The 27,822-nt window shown below is 37.7% G+C and overlaps 1 protein-coding gene across 2 annotated transcripts in view; it reads left to right on the top strand.

Annotated features, from left to right (window-relative positions):
- LOC120527614 (protocadherin Fat 4) overlaps nt 1-27,822 on the top strand; it is a 244,285-nt gene that overhangs the window by 120,763 nt on the left and 95,700 nt on the right. For both annotated transcript variants that reach the window (XM_039751216.1, XM_039751217.1), the window contains exons 2-4: nt 18,760-18,891; nt 24,899-25,160; nt 27,363-27,713. In XM_039751216.1, the coding sequence (XP_039607150.1) occupies nt 18,760-18,891; nt 24,899-25,160; nt 27,363-27,713 (745 nt within the window). The remainder of the gene's footprint in view (nt 1-18,759; nt 18,892-24,898; nt 25,161-27,362; nt 27,714-27,822) is intronic.

Genomic DNA, 27,822 nt, shown 5'->3' with positions numbered 1-27,822 from the left:
GAAGAAGCACTAGATGGCAGTAGAGAGACAGCTAAAACATAGGCATTGCATTAAGAATCTCCTCCAGGCTTATACTACTGAAGACTGTAGTACTCCAGTCACACCTTAAAACACAGACATTCAAACTAAACAAATTGTTTTGCTTTAAATTAACTAAAGAGATCTTCATTTAGATCTTGATCTTTATTTGTCCGCGAATTCCACACATGCGTAGACCACCTTCCAGTTTAGTACGTTATTGTTACTCAAGAATGTCAACAATGTGCCGGAATAATGAAAGGGGTGGTGGACAGTGTTACGCTGGTTAGCTCCTGAGGCCTGGTTAGAGAATGAGATTGTCAAAGATAAAAGGTACGTGCTGTCGCAGTAGGGGCAGTAGTGCTCCCTTGAACCCTCAGGTACCACGCCAAACACCTGGTAAAAGTGCTACAATTATTCTTTTTATTATAACAATGTGCACTAAGCACCCTCCACTCCACACTATTCATAAACCACAATAATAAATCAATAATCAACAATCCTCCACTCCCAGACGCATTGCCCTCCTACCACCCAGCTCAGCTCGCCGCCTGGGAGCTCCCTCAGTCCTTTTATATTCCCTGACCCGGAAGTGTTCCCAGTCCCCAGTCCATGTGATCTTGTATCACTTCCGGGTCAGGTAAAAGTACTTTTCTTCATCCCGGAAGTCCGTCGCTCTTCCTATGACGAACTTCCGGGTCATAGTGTACAAATAAGTCTTTGGTCCTCCCTGCAGCTCCCTCTTGCGGCCCCTGTGGTATCCAGCAGGGCTGAGGATAAAAACTACATAGTCCATGACTCCCTGCTGGTCTTAGGGGCACCTCCATACTGCAGGGAGGGCTCCATCTGGCGGCTTGGGGGACTTGGCAGTGCCTACGTAACATATGAATGAAATGAATGACAACATAACAGCACGTTCCGGAAATTATTATTGTTACGTTGTAGCCGGAGAGTGCTGCACGTCTCACAGTTGTACCGTGCCTTGCACACATGTCAGTGAAGTGATCCCTATTTATGCTTTAAAGAGCCTGGCTACCTATGTGTCCCCCTTTTAATCAATCAACATTTATTTATATAGCACATATTCATACAAAAGAATGTAGCTCAAAGTGCTTTATAAAATGAATAGAAAAATAGAAGACACAATAAAAAATAAACATAAGTCAACATTAATTAACATAGAATAAGTAAGGTCCGATGGCCAGGGTGGACAGAAAAAAAAAAAAAAACTCCAAAAGCTGGAGAAAAAAAAAAAAATCTGTAGGGGTTCCAGACCACGAGACCGCCCAGTCTCCAGGTTTTATAACCATTGCTCCATGTATATTGCCTTACTTTTTGGATTGCCACAAAGCAACCTGCAAGATTGGAGAAAGGTTGAGAAGACATCATGAGAGGAAACGATAGCATCGTGAAAATGAGAGGGACTATGAACGGACAGAAGCAGAAATGCTCCTACACCACCACATAATTACTATTTGGACAGTGATTCCGAGTAGGCCGTTCCTATCGAATCAATGTCCAAGGGTTTTCTTTTGTGATTTTATTTCCCTTCAAAATCATAATGCTGTGCGATGAAGGGCCCAGTTCACGACTGGAAGCCGTGTTTAAACAGGGAGCCCTTCACAGACAACTTTAACACGCGCAACGTAGTTGGGCGCACATGGCTAGTATTAGATAAATGGCATCTAAGTGAACAAATATCACATTTATTTTTTTTTTAATTATATAATAAACAAAGTTCTAGGGCAGCACGGTGGCACAATGGTAGCGCTGCTGCCTCGCAGTTAGGAGACCTAACTGTCTGCGTGGCTTTACTCTGGGTGCTCAGGTTTCCTCCCACAGTCCAAAGACATGCAGGTTAGGTGCATTGACGATATTAAATTGTCCCTAGTGTGAGCTTGGTGTTTGTGTGGGTGCTCTGTGGTGAGCTGGAGCCCTGCCCAGGGTTAGTTTCCTGTCTTTGCCCTTTGTTGGCTGGGATTGGCTCCAGCAGACCCCCGTGACCCTGTAGTTAGGATATAGCGGGTTGGATAATGGATGGATGGATGGACAAAGTTCTACACCACCAACTGACACTGTGTAAAAAAAGTAATCACCCCTAGTTAAATAGAGTCAGCTACTTGAATACAGCTAGGTTTGGTTACAGCCAACTCTGCTTCATATAAATCTCACTCATTTTGACCATCACCATCAAAGAGTCAAATTGCCAGCACAAAGAATCAAACACATAATGCCATGATCAAAGGAAATTCCAGAAAAGATAACAAAATAAAAGTTATTATGTATCAGACTAGAAGGGACTAAGGCTCTGCGACTCCACTGAATCAGAGCAGAAATGGTAGCAGTGTACATTACCAGACACTCAGTCATTTAGAGCGTATTGTTAATTTTCAGGTTTATTTTGCTTGTTAAAGAGGTGACATGATGGTTCATGGGTTAGTGGTGTTTCCACATGGGACTAGTGTTCTGGGTACAAATGTTGTGTCTGTTCTTTGTCTCTATGGAGGTTTCACATTCTTGCTGTGTTTATATCTGCTTTCCTCTTTCATCCCCAAATGCTTAAAGTTAAGTCCAGTGGCAATTCCAAATTGGATCAGCGTTAAGTGAGCCCTGAAATGGACTGGTGGCCCAATCAGGGCTGCTGGGATAACCTGATTTGGATTTGGTGGGTTTGAAAATGGTGTTTCGTTATGCATTTGGTAAAGAGAAGCTGACAAGATAAACTGGGTCAAATGGCCTGTATGTTTCTAAGTTTTGATTTTCCCTTTTTTACGTGTCATTTGGTCCTTTTTTCAAGGAGATTAGTGAGGTGTACACAATCAACAAGCTATATTAACTCTATTATATACAGAACATTTGTGAGAATAATGTTATTATGCTATCATAAAGGCATTTAATACAAGCAAAATATTTTAAAAGAATTCACTTTTAAGGATTAGAGCATTATGAATTTTCATTATTACAGATGGTTGTTATTATATGCAGCATATTATGGTTGGTAATGAAGACGATTATATCAATAATTATGTTGAAAATTAATTGTAATTTTCCAACCACACAGAATTATTTATTACCTTTGAGCTCTAAGAAGATTCATTGGTTTTCTCACTGACATGCAGGTTCGACCTCACTTTCTAGTAGCAGCTTAGCCACTACACCATGATTGTAGCTGGATAGTATTGGAAGGTATTTAAGCTTGAAGAATGGATCTTTTTTTTTTGAGGTATCAACTGACAAGTCTTCAATTTTCTCTAACTGAGACTCTGCTGATCCCTAAAAGGCATGAGTTCAGGTCTCTGAAGCACAGCCTTCTGATTGCTGTGGTCTAAGATTAATGGCCACTAATGCTTTTGTTTGACAGGTCAGTTTATTCACTGTTGCATACAAGTAAAAACGTGAAGAGCTAATTATTTATGTGTATTATAGTGTGTTTTCTCAAATTTTTCTTCGTTAAAAATTAAGCTGAAGAAGGTACTTAGAGCTGTGAGTTTGACCTCTAAATCCCTGAGGAACTTAAAGCAATATCACCATAAATCTTTTTACAATTTCAGTTGACGTGGTATATAAACATTTAAAGGACTGAGGTGGCATGAATGTGTGAAAGAAAGATGCCCTTTGTCTTTTGAGCTTTAGAAAAGAAGGTGAAAACCTCAGCAAAACTTTTATCTGTGACATTTACTTGGGTATTACTATATATATCCAGACTTTTTTTTGGTGTGAAGATTAATAAAATGAAGATCCTAATTGAAATTTGGAATCTTAATATTAAAGAAGATTGTTAAAATATCTATTTTGACACAAAGCGTCCTGGTTGAATCTCTAACCCACAACTGCAAGTAGTATTTAAAAATATTTAAAAAATGGACTTTCTCCCTATCCTTTCACTGTGATTCAGTTGAAATGCAGAGTTTCAAATAAAGCCATTGTCTTGTTATCAACAGGTTCATCTCTAACTTTACCATCTTTTAATCATGCTTGCTGTGCTGGAACCCATTAATAAAGTTTAACATATTTTTGGCAACATACAAAAGCAATTGGTCTGGTTTTCCTAACTTAACTGGTGCAATAACTTTACTGTACTCATATTGCAATAAGGGCAAAAATGAAACTGCTTTTGTTAACCATAAGCAGTTAAATTCCATTAATGCACAAGTCATCTATAATGCCAAGATGAGACTGAGAAACGTTGCAGCTCAGTGTCCTAAATCAAACGCATGATTCATTTATTTTGAGGCAACTATGACAGACCTGATGATACTGAACATGGTCGCTTCGTTACTGGTAAGGTAACTGGCTGAACCCTTGGTTTTTCATATGGCTTGTGCTATTCTTCATAACCGTAATAATTCCTTTACATGTGCTATGTGATAGCTACCCACACAGACGCTTGCGCCTTATGCTTTTCCTCATCCCTACGCTTCAATGCCATGCCAAGCATTTCCACAGATGCAGATGGTGGTGTCTCGATGCATCAAATGGGAGGCTTTTCTGCCAGCAAACGTAGATCTGCAACATAATGTATGAGGCTGATTAGCCTAGTCTATATATGGTTGTCTGAGGATGGCAACCGGACAGGATTCAAGGCACGTTCATGTATGTACATTTACAAGATGATTGTGATTTATAAAGGTAAATTGTGTCGGAATATGTCTAAGCCAAGTTGTGTAAATCAAAATTTTTAGCATATGCATTTTCCTGTTTTTTTTTATGCTTATTTTCACATGGAAATCCATACAAAGTTTTATAAATGAGATCCAGCAATGGATTTTAAGGGAATATGTAAATGCTATCTTCAACTCTCTTACAAATAATATATGTAAACAACTGTAATAAGTTCAGATATAGAAAGTTAGCTTGGAAAAACTCAATTGCCAGTTGTAATAATGTAGAGACAGGAAGAATGTGCAAATTGTACCCAGAAAATGATCATGCTCAGAATTTAAATCAAGGACTTTGGATCCATGTGGTGAAACTGTTACGCGATCATGCAGCTAAAAACTCTGTTTTGTTTATAGTATTATTCTCTTTGCCTTTTTATATTCCCTTTGCTCTGCTTTATTCCTAACTCCACATGATTTTCGTTTGCAGATAGAGCTTGCTAATTGAGAACAACATAGCATACATGTCAGTATATGTGTTCTTCCAGAAGTTCAAATGAATAGATTTCCAGGCTAAACACTAATTAGCTAACATGCCTTTGAAAGCATATCTTTTAACGTATCCCAGTTGTATTCTCGGAATTTCATATAAATAGTATTTTTTTAGGTTCAAGCATATTGCCAAGAATATGGGTTTAATAGATTTGGCATATGAACGTTTGATTTTAAGTTAAAAGTTCGTTTTTCTGGCTTTTTCTAACATTTTCGTTTTTTTCTCTCAAAGCCAAGTATGACTCATTTATTCAGAAATAATAGGTTTTGGCTTCACTGCATAATGAAGTGTTATATAGTATATGGAAGGCAGCATTAGGTCCATGTTCGCCGACAACTGAATCCCAGTGAACACTTTGCCTTTCAGAACCTGTTGTACCTTTCTCCCTTTGGGTATTTAAAAGCAGTTATTCTTTTTTTGTTTAAGTCTAGAGTTAGAATTGCTTTCTGGGAGGTAGAGAATTTTGTTTTACATTCTTGTTATTGTTAAAATAAATCTATCAGCTGCACATATTTATTTAGAAATTTTAGAACCTTGTGCACATTCTGAATTAACAGTCTGCATTCTATTAAGTAAATATTGGTAACACTTTAGTTTTGGTACTGCAAAAATGCATCTATTATTCATTTATTCTTATGTAACAAGCTCTTAACATATAGTGTTTGGGTCTTCATAACACTTACAAACATTCAATAAAGTATTTATTCATCTCTGCAATGTGACCTGCTAATAAACATTCACTTTGAGTGGTCTGAGGCGACTTAATTGAGGCACATTTTTCTTGATATTACATATTTAGTAAAAGACCTGTGAATCATTCATATGAACAAGTGATTTTACCATCATGTCACTATATCACACAGCACAGACATGACTAACCCATCTATCTATTTTTTATAGTGTTATAAAGACCCAAAGAAGCCTTTATTAAGGTCTTGTTACAGAAGAGTAAATGAGTAATAGATACATTTTTCCAGCGTGTAAACTAAAGTGTTACCTAAATATTAAATACATTGTGACAGATATAGGGCGTTATCGTCCTCATGAACCCTCAGACAATATGCCAGACACCAGGTAAAAGTCCAATAGTTTGACTTTTTATTAATTTTTAGTGCACAAAGCACCCTCCACTCCACAATACTCATAAACAATAACAAATTCCCAATAATTAATAAACACTCTACCACTCCCAGACACGTTGCCACCCTTCCACCCAGCTCAGCTCGATGTCTTGGATTTCCCATCGTCCTTTTATAGTCCCTTACCTGGAAGTGTTTCCAATCCTTCAGTCCATGTGACTTCCTATCACTTCTGGGTCAAATAAAGTCCTCTTCTTCATCACGGAAGTACGTCATTTCCCTTGTCACTTTGCCTACGATGCACTTCTGGGTTATAGGGCACATACGACTCTCTGGGCCTCCCTGCAGCATCCTCTGTTGGCCCCTGTGGTATCCAGCAGGGCTGTAAAGGAAAACTCCATCGTCCATGATTCCCTTCTGGTATTCGGGGCACCTCCATGCTGCAGGGAGAGCTCCACCTGGCAGCCTGGGGGTATTGGCCGGGATGACAAGCCGGCCATAGACCACAACATTTATTAGGGAATAATTCTTTAAACACTATAGCATTTGTCTTACATATAGAAGGTGGAGGTGTTAATCTGATTCATTATAACCTTAATGGCATAACCATACTTATGAGTATAAGAACGCAAGAACAGATGAGCCAACTGAATTTTGATTCATATAATAAACTAGCTGAAATACCCCTGAAATTTCCCGGGAGGAAAATAAAGTTTTTTTTTTTTAATTTTTTATAAAAATATAATTAAAAAAACACAACTTTAAAAATAAAATGAAATTAACAAACAATGTGCTTGGTTATATACAATGTTTTTAGATTTTCCATGTTAGCCAATATATACAGGTTCTTAGGACTCCCTACCCTTGAACATGCCACATGCAGTTGTCCATGTGAGAAATAAGCTGTGTCCAAATTGATTCCAGCAATTTCAATGATTGTCCAAATGTTGAAAGTGTCAAGTGGATGATAACAGACATACAAGACCGAATCTCCAATTAGTCTCTTCCAACTGAAATTGTTTTACAATTAATTAAACTTTAAATATTTGACCTATATAAATACATATTATAAGTTAAATATCATAGCTATATTGGGTTTATACTTTATCTTCGATTTTAATAAATTTATTAAATTAGTTTTTTGATTATGAACGTAGTAAAAGAAAAATTCCTTTTTTTGTGAAAAAATTGCAACACCAACACATTAGCAACAATGTTGCATAACAAATGACATTTAGTTCATTAATGAATAAAGAAAAATTGCAAAGAGAGCCACTGAATCCACAAAATAAATATAGGATTTTTATCTAAACTAATAAAAGGCAAAGCCCTCACTGACTGACTGACTGACTGATTGACTGACTGACTGACTGACTCACTCACTCACTCACTGACTCACTCATCACTAATTCTCCAACTTCCCATGTAGGTGGAAGGCTGAAATTTGGCAGGCTCATTCCTTACAGCTTACTCTATGTGTAACGGTCATAACTGGATCCTACTTTCGTCCATATACTGTATACGGCCATAGCCAGCAGCTCGGTTGCCATGTGAGGCGGAGTTGCATCTCGCATCATCACGCCTCCCACGTAATTGAGTGCCTGCCCATATAAGGTAAATATTCGCGGGTGAAGGACTGTGCTTAGCATATTCATAAGTGCAGCTACTGCGGAAACCTTCCCTCAGTGAAAGTGCGAGAGAAACTTTTAAGTGCAGGGTCTGAGCTAAAATTAAATAAAGCCGTGGACATTGCAAGATCCCACAAGATATTTGTGAGATACAGGTTTAATGAGAAGACACAGGGTATAAAGCCTCAATGCTAAAGACTTGGCGAAGTCATGGAGAACATGGAAGGATGAGTTCACATTATACACAGAACTTGCAATGCCAGAGGCAGAGGAAAACACTAAGGTCAGATTATTCCATTATCTTATTGGAGTGAGCGGCAGAGAATTGTGTCAGGCGCTGACCGGTGATGTAAGAGCTGATGAATTAACCATGAGCTTGAGTGGTGGGCCGTCAGGGCCTGCAAGGCCTTCTCTGCTGGCCTAAAAAAATATCTGAATCACAAACTGATGTTAATTATATTTTGTCCATGAATACTTATTAAATAATTCCAAAAAGTCTGTCCGCTTCCTTTCATAGATTTTCTGATGGTTGTGCTGCTTCCAGACATGTATTTTCGTATTAAAGCATTTAACCAATCACATTTCAGCCATCATTTGTTGCTAGGCAGAGAGACCTTCACAATCCATTCTGCAGGCCCACTAACACAGAATAAATGTCGATTAAACTGTTGCTTCAACCAATCAGATTTTGAGTTGGTGTCAGTAGGGCCCTCTAGCAGGTGTATGGCAACGTCACCGTATTCAGACCCATTGATTGGATAGAAGCCGATATGAGGAACTCTACGAGGCCACTGAATGCACCGCAGGCGCTTCAACCGCAAGATCTTCACGTGCACTACCTCCAACTCCATGGCAGGATTCTAGACAATATTATTTGCCAGACAAAGACCAGATTTCAATACCATGAAAAAATGATGTTTGTCACGCTCCTCGACCCCCAGAAGTTTCGGGTATACAAGAAAAATTTCCCGCATGCAGCCTTCTCCAGTTTAACACAGAACCACGGAGGACTTTTTGATCTGTCTCAGCTAAAAACAGAGCTGACTATAATGTATGCCATGGATGATTTTGCAGGAAAGTCTCCCACTGATCTCCTTGACTTCCTTTATCAGAAAAATCTGAATGAGAGCATGGGGCAGCTGTACCCATCGATATATTTGGCGGTGACCATTCCTGTGTCCACTGCTTCTGTCGAGTGGACATTTTCAGCCCTAAAGCGAATTAAAACCAGGGCAGGTTCGACTTTCAGCATTAGCTTCGATGGCGATAGAAACAGACTTTTTGATGGAACTGAAGCGAACGGATAGTCTGTACGACAGAGTAATTGAACTGTTTTTGAGGAAAAACAGGAGGATAGATTTTCTAATAATTTGAATTTTTGGTGAGTAAAATGTTGCGATTTTCGTAAATAATATTTGGAACTCTGGCTTTTTATAAGGCTCTACTGGAAGAAGCAATATTAGAGAATAGATGGTTGGGCAACAGGCACTCTAAGTACTGTAAATAAAAATGAGTCACCAATACACATGATTAAAATAAATTCTAATACCCCATGATACTGTACATGACCGTTTAGGGTGGCTGTGCAGTTGAAGCTCCACAATGTTTTTTTTATGCGTTGCTTTTTAATGCGCAGCATTGAATTGACCAGACCTGCTTAATGATGACTTATTTCAAAAGGAGTGCATGGACCTGGATTTAAAAAAAAACTGGATCACAAGCAAACTGCTCTGTAAATATTATTTCCATGTACAGTACCTAGTATGTGTTGTTCATCTTTTTTTAAGAAATTTCTTTTTTTCTTATCTTTATTAAAAGCCATCAATATTCTTGTTGCTGTTTACAATTTGTATAAGGCAGAAAACATAATATCATAAGTTATGTGGTAGTTTGAGAAAAATATATGGTAATTTAAAACATTTTTATTTGCCATATTTGTAAAATAAACACAGGGAAACAAGAAAAAGGTTTGAGGATACTTGAAACAAATGATTGCAAAAGAAGGTCTTTATAGACATGAGCTCAAAACAGAACTGAATATGTATGCACAATAGCTGACATATGCTGTATACAGTAAACAGGCAGGCAGGAAGTAATGTAATAGATGGGTGGAATCCTGGGAACTAGAAACAACATTAAGTAATGCAGGATCTTGAATACTGGAAAAGAAAGTGACGGAGGATGGCTTCTGAGGGCCGGAAAAGGGTTTATGAGGTGGGTTCTTCTGCTGGTCTGCGGAGGAAAAGGAGAAATAGTTAGCGGGTAGCCGGCAAACTGTCTCCTATGTGCACGTGTGTAGCAATATAAAACTAAAAATATTACTGTTATTGTATATTTGTCTGAAGCCTTTATCTAAGATAATGTGAATGATCAGAATTCATTGCAACTATTTGTTAACAATAGTTAAGTGACTTTCTCAGGGCCAAACATTAAGTAATAGGCAGGGATTAAATTGGCAGATTTGTGCTTTATAGTCCAATGCCTAAGGCAATTTATGTATGTATTAAAATGCAGAAGTTCTGTTATTTCTTTCATTTTAAGTTAAGTCACCTTCTTTCTCATTACCCACAACTGCATCCTTGCAAAAATCCAAAATGAGTTAATCAGATTTCAAATCAGACAGTCTTACCTGTTATGGCTTTTGCAACTGTGACACGGTTCTGGTTACGCTTTACACCATGCTGTAAAATGTTCACTACGCCATCTGTTTCCAGACCCTAAAGTGAACATGTGAGATGACTTAATGCACTTTATAAAACCACAATGCTTGATAAAAATTCCATTCTTTTTTGCAGTCAGAGTGGGATTTGATTCTTCTCATAACCTGTAGCTTTTTGTTCATTGACTAATATGTGGGATATCAAATAATTTATTGTAAATTTAACAGTTCTACTGACTTCCTAGTGGCTCCCACCATAAATTGGTACTTAACAACGCATTGCTGAAATATGATGGGTGGCACTGCTCCCTCACAACAAGGAACAAGGGCTAGAGTATTGAGGGAGGGCGTAGTGGTCAGTTAAGGGGAATTTGCAGAAGAAGCATCAGTGAATTTTGATTTTGATTTCCTTCCATGCTGATCATCATACAATGTTGCTGCTGCATCTTATTGCCAAAAAAACTTATAAAATTACAGTTTTACAAATCTAAAGAGCTTGATGTAACATATTTACAACATAAATGGATAAATAAGCCCAAAGTAATAACTAGATGTAGTGATAAAAAGTGTGAGGCTTATATCATAAGAATGTATAAAACATCTCTGAGGTGTCCAGTCAGCCTCAAGCATAATATAGGATAACCATGCATAATAAAGTGTATAAAGAATAATTAGTTTATTACATAAATTAATGAATTCTCTGTGTATTCCATTTCTATGTCATGGAGAGCTAAAACCTTGGAAGCATCAGGCATAAGGCAAGAATCAGTCCTGAAACAAAGTGCACACCCATTTGTAAGCATGTTTTTGAAAGACAGGATAATGAGCAAAATCCACAAAGAGAGTTTATAATGGAATATTTGAATTCTGGAGCTACTATATAAGGGAGTGTTATCTCCATCTAATGTCAGTAACCCTAATAACAATGTAAGTTAATTGGCGATTCATAACTGCCCCCGATTTGCGAGGGAGGGAATGTGTATTAGTGGGCTATTGATGAACTGACACCATGTCCAGGATTTGTTCTTGCTTTGTTCCTAATGTTGGCTCATGGTCCCTAATGTCCTGATTCAGATCAATCAGATTTGAGAATCTTGTGTTACTTATGCACCCCACGAGAAGCACTTGCAGTAAAGATAACATTTAATTGATTCTCGCTTCATCCAGTTCTCCGTTATTTACTTTCTGTTCAGGTTCCTTAATCTTGATGGGCACAACTGTGACCAAACTACTTAACACATTTCTTTAAAGCATTTTTAGATTTTTATTATGATGTATGGTAGCTTTTTGCATGACAACATTACACAAAATAATGTTATTGGACAGTTGTTAATCACAGTGTAGTGAATAATCTATGTTGAGATCACACTTTCTCTTGATACACTTTTTAGTGCATTTGCATGTAATATGAAACCAAGTCATCATTTGTGTCTGTCTGTCCACATGAAACAACTCAGCTCTCAGTGAGCAATTTTTTTAGAGGTTTGGCACTGTGGCACACTAATTCTTCAATAAAATGTGTTAGGTGAACCCAATTTTTGTTAAGTTATCTCAAATAGAGCACATTGTATTCTTATTTGAGAATTTCAAATCTTCCATTGAAAAGCATTGATAAATTGTCAAGCTCATCTACCTTTAAAAGTAGGTTAGGCTACAAATTTTGTCTTCTTTATTCTTTTATCTCCAGTTATGGAAAACATTATAATGGCTCTTTCCTATACTTCTAGGTGCAGCCACACAAGCAGAAACATCAAATATTGCATTAGCGGTGCATTAAATAGCTACAGTGTAACCTCTGTAGATTTGTTAGCTAGTCTAGGAAACAAGATTGACTCAAGAATTTCCACTAACAAATAAATTTGCATTCATTATTCTGTTTCATGTACAGAATGAAATACAGAGAGATGAGATCTGTCCTGGTAGCACTGGATCCATTTGTGAATCATCTCATTCAGACCACATGCTTTCATTGTCAGTTTAGAGTTGCCAGTTAACCTTGCACATGTCTTTCACATAAGGGAGAAAAAGCCCAAGCAGATATTAGGGAAGGACATGCAGACTCTTTATGGAGAGTGACCAGGCCAACATTGAAACTTGAAACTGGGAGGCTGCAACACTAACTGCTGTAGTATTAGGCTGCCCATTCATTCATGCATTCATTCAGATATTCCTTACAAATCCACTTATTCCATTGCTAGGAGTCTATCAGTATTGTATACTAAGCAGAATGGATAAAGAGAAATTTAAATGCAAATTCAGGCTCATAAATATGATAATGAGTTCCTTCTGTACAGTTTTTTCTTAAAAAATACCTATTGAATGCTTTGTTTTTGCTTAGGATTGTTAATTAGTAGTAAAAGAAAAATGACATATTTATCTATAATAATGATAGTAGTAAAATATAAATAGCTGAAAGTGATTACATTCTTTTCCCTAAATAATGATGTCTATAATAACTTTATGGTCATTTCTACTATTTTATAGAAGATCACTTAATAATACCATAGTAATAAAAAAACCTAATTTTTCTTCCATAATGTTGCTTTCAAACAGATTCAGAGGCAAGACAGGAACTAAATTGATACAGGATTTAAAATTTGTTGCAGGACAATTCTTACACATACACAGACACGCACACACACACACACACACACAGAGTTTACAGATACAGTTCATCAAACCTGAATGCAGAAGGAGACTAAAGTAATGGAATAAATTACACATGAATACAGCAAGAATGATCAAACTGCTGGAAACTGAAGCCTGTTCCCTGGCGGTGGGGCAGAAGTACTAGCCGCTGTGCCAAACTTCCCCTAAATGTAAAACTATAAGTCATTTTACTATATTTCTTTAATTTTTCATACTGGTATTCAGAAGTGACTGTAAAAGTGAACTACTTTATATTTGCTGAGCTTTCCTAACTGGCCTGTTTCTGAACATTTTACAGAACTACATTCACATCATCAAAAACTAAGAAGGCGCCTGACAGACTGTAAAAGTGTAATGTTAATTTACAATAAATTAGAGTGGTAGGTGAATTTTAGATAATGTAAAAAAAGCCGTAAAATTAATAGGCGTGTAAAACATGCAATGTCTGGCCATTACTTGACTGTTAATCATTTATAGTTGTATTAATAATGGAGCTGCCTGACTGTTGAGCAGCTGTAGCCTGAAACCATAGTAGGTGAAATGCAATCGGTTCAGTGTAAACCAAGGTGTTTCACCTGAAGCAAACCCCGAGTTAAGTCATGACTGACAGGTATGATATAAAACTTAAACCCCTTCATCAGCCATCTCTACTGATCACTTGTCCTTTCTTCAATGAATTTTTCACTATGCTCTTTGAAATGAATATCCCTCAAGAGGCTTGGCAATATCATCTACAACACAGAGGATAATTATTTCTCATAACTATGCCATCAACTTAATTAGGTGCAAGAGGATTTCTTCTGCATTATTTACACTTCAAGCATATATAAGATTAATATTCATTGGTTGTTGACTTTGCATGTCCCTTTACACTTTTTCCATGTTGACCCAAATTTTTCTTTCAAAGACCAATATCAAGTCAGTCAGTCCTGGTTCTTAATTATGCTCTATAATGATGTGGAATAAATCTTTGATGCACACAGGAATAGATTTTTTTTTTTTTGAAATGGGGCCAAAAACCCCATTAATTGCAAATCTTATTAAAAATGAAAACAACTAAACTTCTCAGAAACAGAGATTGGTTAGATTTAGTATCAAACTACAGAGCTAGAGTTAAAACTACAATATATCTGCTAGCAAACATGAAAATGTTTTTCTTGGATTCATCTTGTGAAAATGTGATTGTGTGCTAAACGGAGAAACAGACTGATTCCTAATAAAATAGACTCGATGAACATCATGATTGCCTCTCAAACCTTGTTAAAAACATTCTTGGGGAATGTTCCTGTATGTTGGCTGTTGTAATATCATTTGACTGAAATATTAACTAATACAACCTATTCTCACTTGTCGGACTGAATGGAGCAAATTCAAAATAAACAGTTATATTGTCTCCTAAGACTAAACTCCTGATTATCTATGTGTCACATCATCACCAGATGTGACTGCTAAAAGGTGAAGCGGATGAACAGAGGAAAAACTAGGATACCTTACTCTCTAGCTTTCTCTCCGGGGACTTGGCTGAAGGTGACTAGGATAGCTATGATGATAGCTGAGGCTTGGCTTATGGCCAGTTTAGGATGTATTTCCTTCTGATGTCTGAGAGTGCTCTTGTTGTCAAGCCTTCGTCTTGCACATGCAGTAAATTTAGCGGCAAGTTTTGAAGGTTAACAAAAAAAAAATGAAGTAAATGGACTAAAACTCTTTGGTGGTCCCTTATAGTTTTGTATTGTATTGTCTATTTATAACCAGATGGGAAACCCACGCTTTGTTAAAACATTGTCACCAAGGACATAGCACAGCTGTGCCTGTCCCCCACTCCTAAGAAAGAAAGAAGTATGTTTTAATAGCCACTCCTTTTAAAAGTCCATGCCACTAGGAAACATCATTCTTTTTTCTACTGGAGTTTCCATGGCGATGGATAATGTGCTAGAGGAATTATAATAATATTTCAAAAACAGTATTTCTTAATTGTACAATTATTTACTGTGAAAAGTGGTATTACTCTGTTCTTTATAGAAATACAATGTAATAAATGCAGTTCAGTCATGTTCCCATATTTAAATTGTTATATAATTGTCACAATTTGAGAATACTGAATTGACAGTTACTTCCAAATTCATACTTAACTAATGCTCTAGTAAAGCTGTAGATTTTATTCTTTCAGTGATTTTTTGGACCCCTTCATAAGGTGCAGAGACTCAAATTGAAAAATTTAAAACAAAAGTGATAGGTGTGTAGAATTGCAAATAGAGCATTGAAAGAATAACAAAAATATCAAAATAGAAAAAAAAGCAAGAATGCCTGCTTCAAATATTAGTCTGAGTGAAATATTCACTTTGCTATGGTGTGATTGACCAGAGCTGGCACATACATTTGTGTGCTGTTCTTTTCTTAACTCTATTGCTGGTTCATCCTTCATTGGATCTGTGATCACTTGCTCTCCTACCAGCGACTGAAGCAGTCTGGTTTTATGCCTAAGAAGTCTACTATTGACCGCATCCTAGCACTGTGGGTTCTCATCAAGTGCAGAGTTACTTTGCAGCCTTTTTCGATTTTCATAAAGTGTTTGATTCAGTTGATCGAGCTGCCCGGTGGGACATCCTTAGGCTTTGTGGGATTCCCCTAGAAGTTGCTGGATGTCAAGTATACTGGTACTGTGAGTGCTGTGCAGAGTGTAGGCAGAACCTCTGCCTTTTTCCTAGTTGATACTGGGGGTCATCAGGGGTGTGTTCTTGCTCCTATTCTGTTCAATGCTTGCATGGACTGGGTGTTGAGCAGGGTCGTGCAGCCCATTGGCTGTGGGGCATCTGTTGGTGAAAAAAGATTCACTGATCTTTACGCTATGGACAATGCTGTGGCCGAGTCAATAGAGGCTCAAATCGGGGCTCTCGAGAGACTGAATGAGGAGTCTTAGTGTCTGGGTTTGCGAGTGTCCTGGGTAAAAACTAAGATCCAGGCCTTTAATATTCTCTTGGGCACAGCCATCAACAGTGTGCCCTTTTCCAGAGGGAGTGTTGACCTTGTCGAGAGGTTTACTTACCTCGGCAGTGAAATCCATCTCTCTGGTGACTCTTCCTATGAAGTCAGTAAACAGATTAGGAGAGTACGGGGGGTCATGAGGTCAATGGAAAGAGGTGTGTGGCACTCCCGATATCTGTGCAAAAAAATGATGGTCCATGTCTTTAAATTCCTGGTGCTTCCTGCTTTGCTATATGACTGTGAGACATGGATGCTATGCAGTGACCCAAGACAAAGACTGAACTCCTTTGGTTACTGGGTCTATTCACAGAATCTTTGGATACTGTTGATTTGACTTGTATGATATGTCAAACAGGATGTTGCTCACGTAGTCCCTAATGGGGCACATTACTTTTATTGTGAAGGAGTTACAGCCCTATGGCCATGTGACGTGATTCCCCAAGGATGATCTGGCTTGCCAAGTTCCTCATTATTGATGACCCGAGCAGCTGAACCGCTAAAGGGGACGCCCATGTAACACCTGGATATGTCAGATTGATAATCATTTCTGGAGGGTGGGACTGAACCACGTGTCTGCCTTGGGAGTTGCCAACCAGGATCCCAGGCTATTTCATTATGTGGTGGGTGCAGCAACGCACTGTACCAGTACATGCTCCTCATCCTGACTTGACCTGACCTTTTCTTTGGTTTGTAGGTGACTAATGTGTTTGTTCAGTAATTGAATACTGATAGGAATTAACAAAAATTTAGGATGGTCTCTGAATTTATATATGCCAGGGTTCTGACAGTAGTGTTTTCTGACTTAGGTAACCTGGCCATTTTGGTGAGAGACAAATGATTTTAAAAGAATTTCAGAAATGCAGGCGGGATATAAAGAGTTCCTGAGTCTGTCATATGGTATAAATGCACACTGGATGTGTTAATTTATATAACAGTTGAAAGGTTAACAAATGTGAAAGGTTGCATGACTGACAAAGAGTTATCATGAGACACAAGGTAGGTGCTGAATGTGGTGCACAGCAAGGTGAACAGCTATGAGCTTACCAGAGTTTTTATGCCATATTAATGTAGAAGACGGCGTCCTTCAGTGAGTTATACTCAGATCATTGAATTGAATCAGAGGCAGTGGCTATAGAGCAGTCCCATATTAAACACATAGTGTTCTGCTGTTTAATATGAAGAGCAAGCAGCTGAAAAGCTCTGTCTTACTTGTTACCTTTATTGTACTGCTTCTAAGAGTCTCTAGAGGGAACTGTGCTTAGGTCCCTCCAAAATTTAATAGGATGTTTTTGAAGAATGGCTTGAATCCCAATTTTAAGTAGTCCCCTGCCCGATTAAATAGTTCTAGATTCAGTGCTTATAGGCTAAAGACGCAGCTGGCAAGTACAGTAAGGAAGTAGAAGAGAAAGATTAGAAGGTGAGCTGCACTATAAATGGTGTTTTGTAAAGCAGCCATACCACCTGCACTTCGAAACAGGTCATCCTCCTAAAGCTAAGCATGTTCAAGCCCGCCAATACTTGGATGGTAGACTGTCTAGGAAAAATCTTTTGTTGCTGCTTTAAGAGGTGTTGGTGAGGCCAGCAGAGGGCATTTATCCTTTTGTCTGTGTGGATCCCAATGCCCTAGTGCAGTGACAAGGAGACTGTGCTGTAAATATGGCACCATCCTTCAGATGAAACATAAAACTGAGGTCCTTAATCACTGTGGTTATTAAAGATCCCTAGGCCTCTTTCGAAAAGAGTAGGGTTTGTTCAGATGTCCTGGCTAATTTTACACCAACATCTTAGTCATTATGGTGACCCCTCAATCATCTTGTTTGTAAATGGCTATCTCTCTCACTCCTTCTAATAACTAATGTGTGGTGAGTGTACTGGAACAATGAAGACTGCCATTGTATCATATATATGGGTACTACACATTGGTGGTGGTTGGATTCCCCTCTTTGTATGTATGGGTCTATGGTGGACATCTTAAGAAAATAAGTAATCCCAGCAATTATGTAAGGCAAAATCCTTGACTAAGTACTTCATGTGGATTAGCTTGACTTTATTTTGTATATCACTATTTATTCTTTTGGTGTTAATCCTTTTAAACATACCTCTGCATAAACTTCTGATATAATTTAAGCCCTTATTTTTTGTTTGTTTGGAGGTGGTTTGTACTTTTGGTTCATAATAGGATGGCACACAGATGTGATTTGAGTTGAGACTAGAATGTAAAAGATGAGGCTGTCATTCATGGATAACTCAAAACATTGAAATGTTTTCAAAAACAGAGGTTAGCTCTTAGGAAGAGCACTGATATCAGATCTGTGGACACAATCCAGTGTAAACCAGAACTCCAGCACTAAGAATTACTAAGTATCTGCAGCCCATATGTTCTGGTTCCTCTGAGATTGATTTTTTTGTTGGCTGAAATTGAGCTACAGTATGTTGGCTCAGTTATTTAATTAACAAATCCCACCTGGCTTTCTAAAAAATATTTCATAAAAAACTTAAATATCACAGTTTAATTTGTATAGTGTTAAAATGTTTATGAATAAAGACAAAGCAAAAGTGTTTTACACTGTCTCTCCATCTTTTTGTTTTACAGGTTGAAATAACTTTGCAGGATATCAATGACAATCCCCCAGTCTTCCCAAGTGATATGCTGGATCTTACCGTTGAGGAAAATATTGGTGATGGGTTCAAGATAATGCAGCTGACAGCTACAGATGCCGATGAGGTGAGTCTCCGAGTTGTGAGTAGAATATATATATATATTATATCACAATAGCAAGGTAACCATTTGTTTTCATTTCTTGTATGGAAAATGCCTACTCTCATGATTTAAGATATGAGTAGGTAGGGGAAGTAACAACGAAGGTGGAAGGGATGAGAACGGCGCCCATACGCATGCACCACACATCCGCCCTGCTGGCCGCTGCTGAGAGTTGATTCTACAATAAAATAAAATAAAACTAAAAAGAGGAATAACCTTGGAAAGTCAATCAATAACCCCAAAAACAGATAGTAGACATCACATAGTTAATGTGTACCAAATTTCAGGTCAATAGCTCAAAAGGTTTGCGAGCTACAGATGATTTAAAATCCTAGACCGATAAACGAACAGTAGCGTATTATATATAAAGATTTATTTAAAATGGTGAGCAAGCATGCTTTTGAAACCTGTCAGAGTAAAATCAGTTCCTCAATGAAGAGGAATAATATGCATCTACTTTATTACTTGCACATCCAGTTCAAAGTTGTGACATCACAGCAACACTATGGACCAAGATGTTGTGCAAAATAACTAATAAGCTTTGCTCAGCACTTTAACTTGTTATTGTAATGCTTATAACCACACTCAACTTTGTCTTCTTAATCATGTATTCTAATTTTCATCATATGTGCAGTACAATTTCTTATATAGAACAATGCTGTTTTTGTTATTTGTGAAATTGTGTTTGTTCCGGGTGCTCAAACTGGCCCTGAAGTGTTCTAGGTTTGCTTTACGTAGTCGTGTGAATGTGCAACTTGAACATTCCAGTTTAGTGATGGATCTTAAAGTTCACAGCCCCTTATTCTAAGTACTAAAATGAGAACCACTTTTTTATCAAGCATTCCCTCTTCTAACTGTTAGAGCTTGCACATCTTGCGGGTTATCAACAAAAGAGATAACTAGGTTATTGTTAACATTAAGACATCAGAACACATCATTTCAGAGGAAAAATTCTGTTAAGGCTTCACCAGATCTTTCATACCACTACTGTACAGTTTTTCCCACGCCAGTTACCATTTTAGTCAATACCAGGAAACCCGCGATTCTCGAATCCAAGAACGGCAATCACTTTCTGTTCCCTCCGATATTTGTATGGAAGACAAATCATGGAGGGTGGTTGCGTCCTGGGAAAGTTTTCATGTAATTAAATAAACATATTTGTACTAAAGCGGTTTCTTTTTGGAGCCGTGACTGATCTGGTTCTGGTGTTTCAGAAACGTGTTGTAGGCGCCTGCGTTCATTGTTTATATCCATGCGGTCTCGTTTTTGTTTTTCTATTTCGGTGTCGTTAGCTAGAAGTCGTTTGTTGACGGCGGCAGATTCGCGTGCTGAAGTGACCATTGCGGCGAAATCGGGCTTGAAGGGCTATATTACTAAACGAAGGTGGTATATGCGGTGGTGTGGGCGGTCGCGTTAGGGCGGCGGTGGTAGTGTGTACGGCTTGCTTGTGGCCTCTGGCATCTGTGCATATATACAACCTGGCGTGCAAGCTTTACCGCAAGTTTAGTTTACAGGTCGTGTTGTGTTGTTTGGCGCCACCTATTGACTCTGGGAAGCCGCTGGGGTTGACGCTGAGGCGCAGTGTGCGTGCGCTTTCGCTGCGTCTGGCATTTGTGCATATATACATTCATCCATCCATCCATTTTCTAACCCGCTGAATCCGAACACAGGGTCACGGGGGTCAGCTGGAGCCAATCCCAGCCAACACAGGGCACAAGGCAGGAACCAATCCTGGGCAGGGTGCTAACACACCGCTGATATACAACATTCGTTTAGTAATATAGATTGACTAAATGAATAATAAATTTGAATGTAATTAGCAAGCACGTCGGACATATGTGTGTTGTCTGCATAAATAACCTATGCATTTCTTTAATGATCACATTCTGCGGCAGCTTGCATTTTTCATCTTAAGTTCTTATGTTTGAAACATACTAGATGGATTTTTTTCAGCCTTTTGTGTACTGACATACATACATTCTTAAACCTGCTTAATCCATTTCAAGGTTGGTGAGCGTCAGGGGCATATGCCAACAGCACTGGGATTAGCTGTGTACAAAGTATGAATCCACTTCTGGGCACGGCTCACATTAGGCAATTTAGAGTCACCAGTTAGCCTAAGCTGCATGTCTTTGAGTGCAAAACCAGATAACCTACATTAGATGAATACTAACACAGACACTGGGAGAATATTCATACTTCTCACAGCCAACAAGATGGCACAAGATTCAGACTCAGGGCATTGGATATACAAGAAAGCAGAGCTTACCACTGTGCCACCCCTTTATGCTTTGGCTTTATATTAACTAATGCTACTTTTTCCACAGCTATTGGGTTTTTAAAAATTAAACCTTTTTGTAAGTTACACTGATCATTAGTTTATCGCAGCCCTTTGTATTATTTTTAGCAATCTTTATATTTGAAGGAAGACAGAAATTTTGAACATATTCAACCTACTGTAATAAAATGTCTACCATAAAAATAAAAAATGATCTAAAACTTCCAGTATGAGATGCATACCTATAAAAGTAAAGCAAACAGGGCTAGGAAGTGTAACACATGACATTATTTGTAAGAGTAACATAACCTGAAAATTGCGTAAACCAATTCAGAGAACCTTTCTAGGCAGCATCAAGCGTAACACAGGAACCAACCCTTGACAGGGCACCAGTCCATCTCAAGGAATTTATTACATGTACCAGTATACATTAGATAGACTAAGGTAGTGTTTCTTAAACTATGTCTGCACTTGAGTTGCGCTGAGTCTTGAATTACAATACTACTGAATGTGAAAGGGTTGTGAGCGGTTTGCAGAAAGCCGTGCCATGGGTCACCACTTGCAAAGAGAATCCCACAAAAAGGATGATGTTCAGGGGTGATTTTCCAAGGGGGAAACAATGATGATTGGCAGCAGTTCCACAAGGGGGATGGATCTCCTGGATGTCACACAAACACACAAAAGGGAAGAGCCAACTTCACCATTCGGAAACTCATTTTGATATGTTTTTTTAGTCTGTTTCATTGTTAAGTGCATGCACAAAAAACTGAAAACTGAAATTGTACACAATCTGCAAAGAAACATGTCAGGAAAGTATAGTGTTTGTTGATATAGCTCAAATTGAGTACTCTTTATAAATTTTTCCTATTTCAGAAATTGCCAGTTAAAAAGCATTGGTAAATTCTCAAAATCCACTTTCTTCAAACAGAGAAGCATTCTGTGTGCGATCCCAATTGCTGATTAATCTACTCTTTCAAATTTCCCTTGATAATTTCAACCTGTATATTTTCCTCTTTTACACAATAGATAGCTACTACTGACCACAAAAATAAGCCCCCAAAACTATCAGGGTCCCACACACGGTTAGGACCTTAACACCAGCTTCTTGTATGTGCGATACATTTTGACTCTCCATTTGGCACTTCTTGCAAGTCATTTTTTTTTAAATATGAATTACAATCAGCCATTGACCCTCCAGAACCAACAACTAACAATAGCACATCAGCTGATATAACTTTTACACCACTTCAGTTTGTCATATGGAGTTTGTGGAAGCTGTTTCAGCCCCCAAGTATTTTTGGGCTTGGTTTTAACTGTGTGATATTGTTGGATTCTTTTAAAAATTATGCATGTTTTGTACTCTGCTAATAAATGTATTTGCATTCTATTTATCAGTGCCATTTTTTGAATGTGACTCATTTATACAAAAATATTTTTAAATGTGATATTTCTCTGTCTTTAATGAATACAAAGCAAAGTATTCCAAAAAAATCACTAAATCTGAATGCATCTAAATTCATATGTATATTTGTACATTTTCAAATTTATTTTATAATGTACTTCCAATAAATGTTCCTCCTTTACCCTAAGTTCACTCCCAGGCCGAATTACCTTCTTTATGAAGTGTACAGGCTGAGATCAGTTTTCTGTAGGTGCTCAGGTTTCCTTTTCACATTTCAAAGTTTGGGATTCTAAACTGGACATGTCACTGTGGGCACTAGACCGGCTTTTTAGTGGTGAGCTCATGTTATTCTATTGCTGCAGGGTCCTACCACCCTGACTGGGTTAAAATGGGTATAGATAACAGATTGCTGGATTTTATGTTATGCTGATAACTATGTAAGTCTGTTCAAAGTAAAATAGAAACTGATCGATTGATTGCACTTCAGGAACCTAGTTCTTCTGAAATGTTATTTCAGGTGTTCCATTGTTAAAACAATGTGCATTAAAATGTAACAGCATGAACATTATTGTAGGAATTTAAAATTACCGATGGCAATTTTAGAAATATGTTCAACTACTGAAGCTTAACTTCCTGTAACACTTTAGAGTAACCATTATGTAATCTCTCTATTTTAAATTACTTCATGCTTTTCAGTGTTGATTTGAAGAATAATTTATCCACATCTGCTTAGCCGCACAGTAATATGTTGAATGCAAACAGGAAAGAGCAGTTTAAGAATTCCAGAAAACTATACACTGTATTGTGTGGAGTACATAGCAGGGGAGATGTGTGAGAGTATTGTTACAGCTACTTACTCACTTTTCTAACACACAGTCCAAAATAAAATCTACTTGGTTAAATTAATCATGTGAGAACGTGGCAGTTGCACAAACATCACTGGGTCATATGCTGTTCAGGCAAGTGAGTTCAACTTCTAACATTTATCTACTGCTTGGTGATGGACATCTGGAAAGAGAAGAGCGTGACGTCCCTTCATTTGGATTGTAGGTGATAATTAGTAGCAGGTGTCTCCTGGCTGTAATTGAAATTTTGTACAAGCTTTAATTGTCACAGTTATTGGTATTGTGACAAGTAGATTTTAAATATCATTTAAATTAGAACCCAAATCGATTATGTTTTATATAAAAGAATAATAGAGAGTTATTCTAGCTCTTACATAAATCTTAAATATTTTCATGTGACTTGTGTCATTAATATCTAACACATGCACAAATCAATGATGAACATTGCAAAAACAGAACCTGGTTGGATTTTAAGTAGTCAAGTAAGATGAATGGTGGACTCACAAGACTGGGGGTCACTGTAAATCCTGCTGTTTTCCATTCGTGTACATCAATCACAGGACAGCATTAGATCACTGTTAGCTGTGGGGTTAAAAATTGCATACACTCTAATACCCGAAGTAGATGGAGCTGGCATGAAATTTCATTTGGTTTTACCAGCATTTATTGTAGAGCTGTTATCGCAAGGTTCTGGCAGCGTGTTTGAGAAAGAAAAGTGACACGTCATCTTCTTAAGGGGCCCATTTCATCTTTATTCAGTCCTGTTTAGTTACAATATAAACCTGAAAAATAAGAAAGAAAAGAAGAAAAAATGCTTGCTCTTAAACTTTCTGTTCAGTGTATGCATTCACCAGAGAGTGGCATTAAATAAATCTAATCACTGGTGTGAGAATAACTGTAGTACAATGCAAACTGTGAACTTGTTTACCCTAAAGTCCCAAGTTTCCAACCAATGTCATAAACAGAAACTTAGAATGAAGAATGAAACATGGATGCAGTCTGAGGCACTACTGGGGGAGCAATTGGAGTTGAGTAATTGCAGCCTTTGTTTTTTAATGTGATCACATTATGATTGTATAGGGGATTGTCTGTTATTTCAAGAAGTACCAGTTGTAGTTAATTGGTATGCTTAAAGCTTAGCTTAAAAATGCATTTTTATTTTAGATTACTTTTATCTACAATAATGAAGCAACTTTTAAATAGTGCTGTTACCTGCTTCTAATGGTGGCTAACTAAGTAAATGATAATGTCATTTGTTAAATAAAGTAAAATAAGTTCAGCTAAAGTCGGTTGACAATAGAGAAGAGAAGAAAAAAACTCTTCTAATATAGATTCTAGATCTATACTATACTACCACTGGTTGTAGACTGCCTATTTCATATTGGGCAAATGTCTCCTATATGAATGTGTTGAGGTATTATAATAAGAACTGTTTTCTTCTTTCAGGGAGCTAATGCTCTTGTGACATATGCAATTATTAGTGGCGCAGATGACAGCTTCCGCATTGATCCGGAATCTGGAGACCTGATTGCCACTAAACGTTTGGACAGAGAACGTCGTTCAAAGTACTCATTGCTGGTGAGGGCTGATGATGGTCTACAGTCTTCAGATATGAGAATAAATATCACAGTTAGTGATGTTAATGATCACATTCCAAAATTCTCCAGAAATGTATACTCGTTTGACATACCAGAAGACACTACACCAGGTGAGATCTTTGTACATTTGTGCTTGCTACACTGATGGTGAAAAATATCTACTGTATGGAGGCAAAACCAAGTATATTACTATGTACAGAAATGTTACTGTTGTATAAGAAATCACCTTTTCAGGCAGTTCCAAAAAGTCTTAATAGTTCGCATATCCTTTTTGAATTTGTATTGTGTGTACATACATTAAATACATTATAAATTATATCTACGTGATACTGTAGATTCAGTAAATACCAAAGGATGACCATGCCAGGTTCACACACATACATAACTGGATATTATAGCTGTGTTAACCAGCTTTGCCCCGTTTGATTTTGTAAGACAATTGGCCTCCATTATAGTGCTGTCAGTTAATCGGGTGTATCAAATGTACTGTGTAACTAATTAAGTGCTTTTCTGTGTATAATATTTGTAGCTTTTTGTAGCCAAGGGAAAATATAAATTGCAGGCAGTTTGATGTAGTGGTTAAGGGCTTTGGACTTCAAACCTTGAGGTTGTGGATTCAAATCCTGCTACTGACCCTGCATGACCATGAGCAAGTTTCTTTAAGTGCCTATACATCACTTGGTAAAACAAAAAAAAATGTAACCAATTGTGTCACAGATGTAAGTCACCTTGGATGAAGGCATCAGTCAAATAATAATAGTATCAGGCTGCTTACTCTTGAACATGTTTTATGCAATTGCCAATGAGCAATTAGAGCAATTCTTGCTTGTCCTTGCGACTTGGCTTTTGTTGATGGTCATTGCCTAACATAATTTTATAGGAAAGTGTATTCTTTTGAATTAGAAGGTGGGGTCAGCTTTGTTTCCTCTAAGCTGCTTAGGTGGAAATGGGAGGAAGACTGTGCATGTCTTTTCTGGGTGCGCAGAGCAATTTTGAATTGCTACACAGCTGTTATCAGGTAGCTCAAACCCCCTTCAGCACCGCAGTCTGGAAGAACTGTGCCAGTGTTATCACTCCTTTCACCCTTTGGTAATGCCTCCAAAACTCCATGGGGCAACAGGCTGCCCTCCTCCCAGCCCTTTTGCTCCTCATTTGTTTGAGACTGCTTTGCAGCACTCGATGATAATAATAATACAATATATTTATGTACCACTTTTCCCATGCCCAAAATGCCTATGATACTTCACCTAGTGGCGCTTACTTGTTGTTCATATAAAAGTTCTTTGTGTCACTCAATACTTCATACAAGGAGGTTGATGGAGATGAACAGATAACCAAAATAAGAGGCAGCAAACATTTAAGAGTGACCGTAGTCAACAGCAAAAAGCAGCGTTTGCTAACCATTCATCTTTTTTTCTTGAGGATTGTTGAACTTTCTCTTTATATTTCACACCTCACTTTACATGCCAACTATGATCACAGCCCCTTTTTCCTATCCAGAACCTCACCGTGTCTTCAGTTGTCCGTCCACTCTACTGATTAGTGGTGCCATTTGTGTGGCCTGTCAATCAGTTCTGCTGTGTCCTTCATTTGCGTAACCCACAGAGCATGTGAGTCGACATACAATAATAGAAATTGACAAATAACAAAAACACATCAGTAATTTTAATTTTTTTCTATAACATCACCAAATTTCAATTAAATCCATCAAGGCATTTTTGAGATTTGAGGGTATTCAGTTTTTTTGTTTGGTATTGCAAAACTCACTTAAAAGATTGTTTTTGGTGGTTTTAAATGTTTTATTTTTGGTGAAGACTAGGAATATTGAAGACTTGTTTGTACTTCCATGTTTATCTGGGTATTTTTTCTTTTTTCTGCAGCTGGGGAATGCAGGTAATTGCCTGTACACCAGTAATATAAAACCTATTTATGCCTCTCACTGTGGAGATGCAGTGCATTTTGTAAAAAAAATCGTTAAATGTTACATATTTTCCACAAGAAGATACAACAAAACATACCCTCTTCCACATTACTGTGTTTCCAAAATATGGAAAGCCATTTGACCTCCTCTCCAAGATGAGTGAACACCAACTTGCTATGACTTATTTTTTCATTCTCAGTTTGTTTTTGAATTTGGTTGTTTGTTTGTCTCTCCTTCAACTGTAAGGTGCTAACATTAAGCCCTTCTTTGTTTAAATACCAAAAATGTTCTGCTAACTAAATTCCTCCTACTTCAATGATATAATTTATCTTTTTAGTCATGTATACATTTATATTTCAAGATGCAATATCTTTGATTTGTGTGCTTCTAGGATCTATTGTGGCAGCCATTCTGGCAAGTGATGCAGATTCTGGTGTCAATGGTGAGATCACATACTCTGTGGTAGAGGATGATCAAGATGGAGTGTTTTACTTGAACCCAGTGACAGGAGTCTTTAATGCGACTCAGCTTTTAGACTACGAAATCCAACAGTACTACATTCTTACCGTTCAGGCTGAGGATGGTGGCAAGCAGTTCAGTACTGTGAGAGTTTATTTCAATATCCTTGATGTCAATGACAATCCTCCAGTCTTCAGCTCTGCGGCATACAGTGTTTCTATTATGGAAAATCTGCCTCCTGGATCCACAGTTCTCACGATAAAAGCCACTGATGCAGATGATGGTATGTAAAACTTTATTGGAGTTTGCAGATTTGATGGGGAAATTCATTTAGTACATAATGTAAGTCAATACTGTCCTTACTGGAGTGTACTGTTTAAAACGTTTGAATT

The sequence above is a fragment of the Polypterus senegalus genome, chromosome 4 (assembly GCF_016835505.1).
Source record: "Polypterus senegalus isolate Bchr_013 chromosome 4, ASM1683550v1, whole genome shotgun sequence".
NCBI lineage: Eukaryota > Metazoa > Chordata > Cladistia > Polypteriformes > Polypteridae > Polypterus > Polypterus senegalus.
This window is presented reverse-complemented; position numbering and strand designations above follow the sequence as displayed.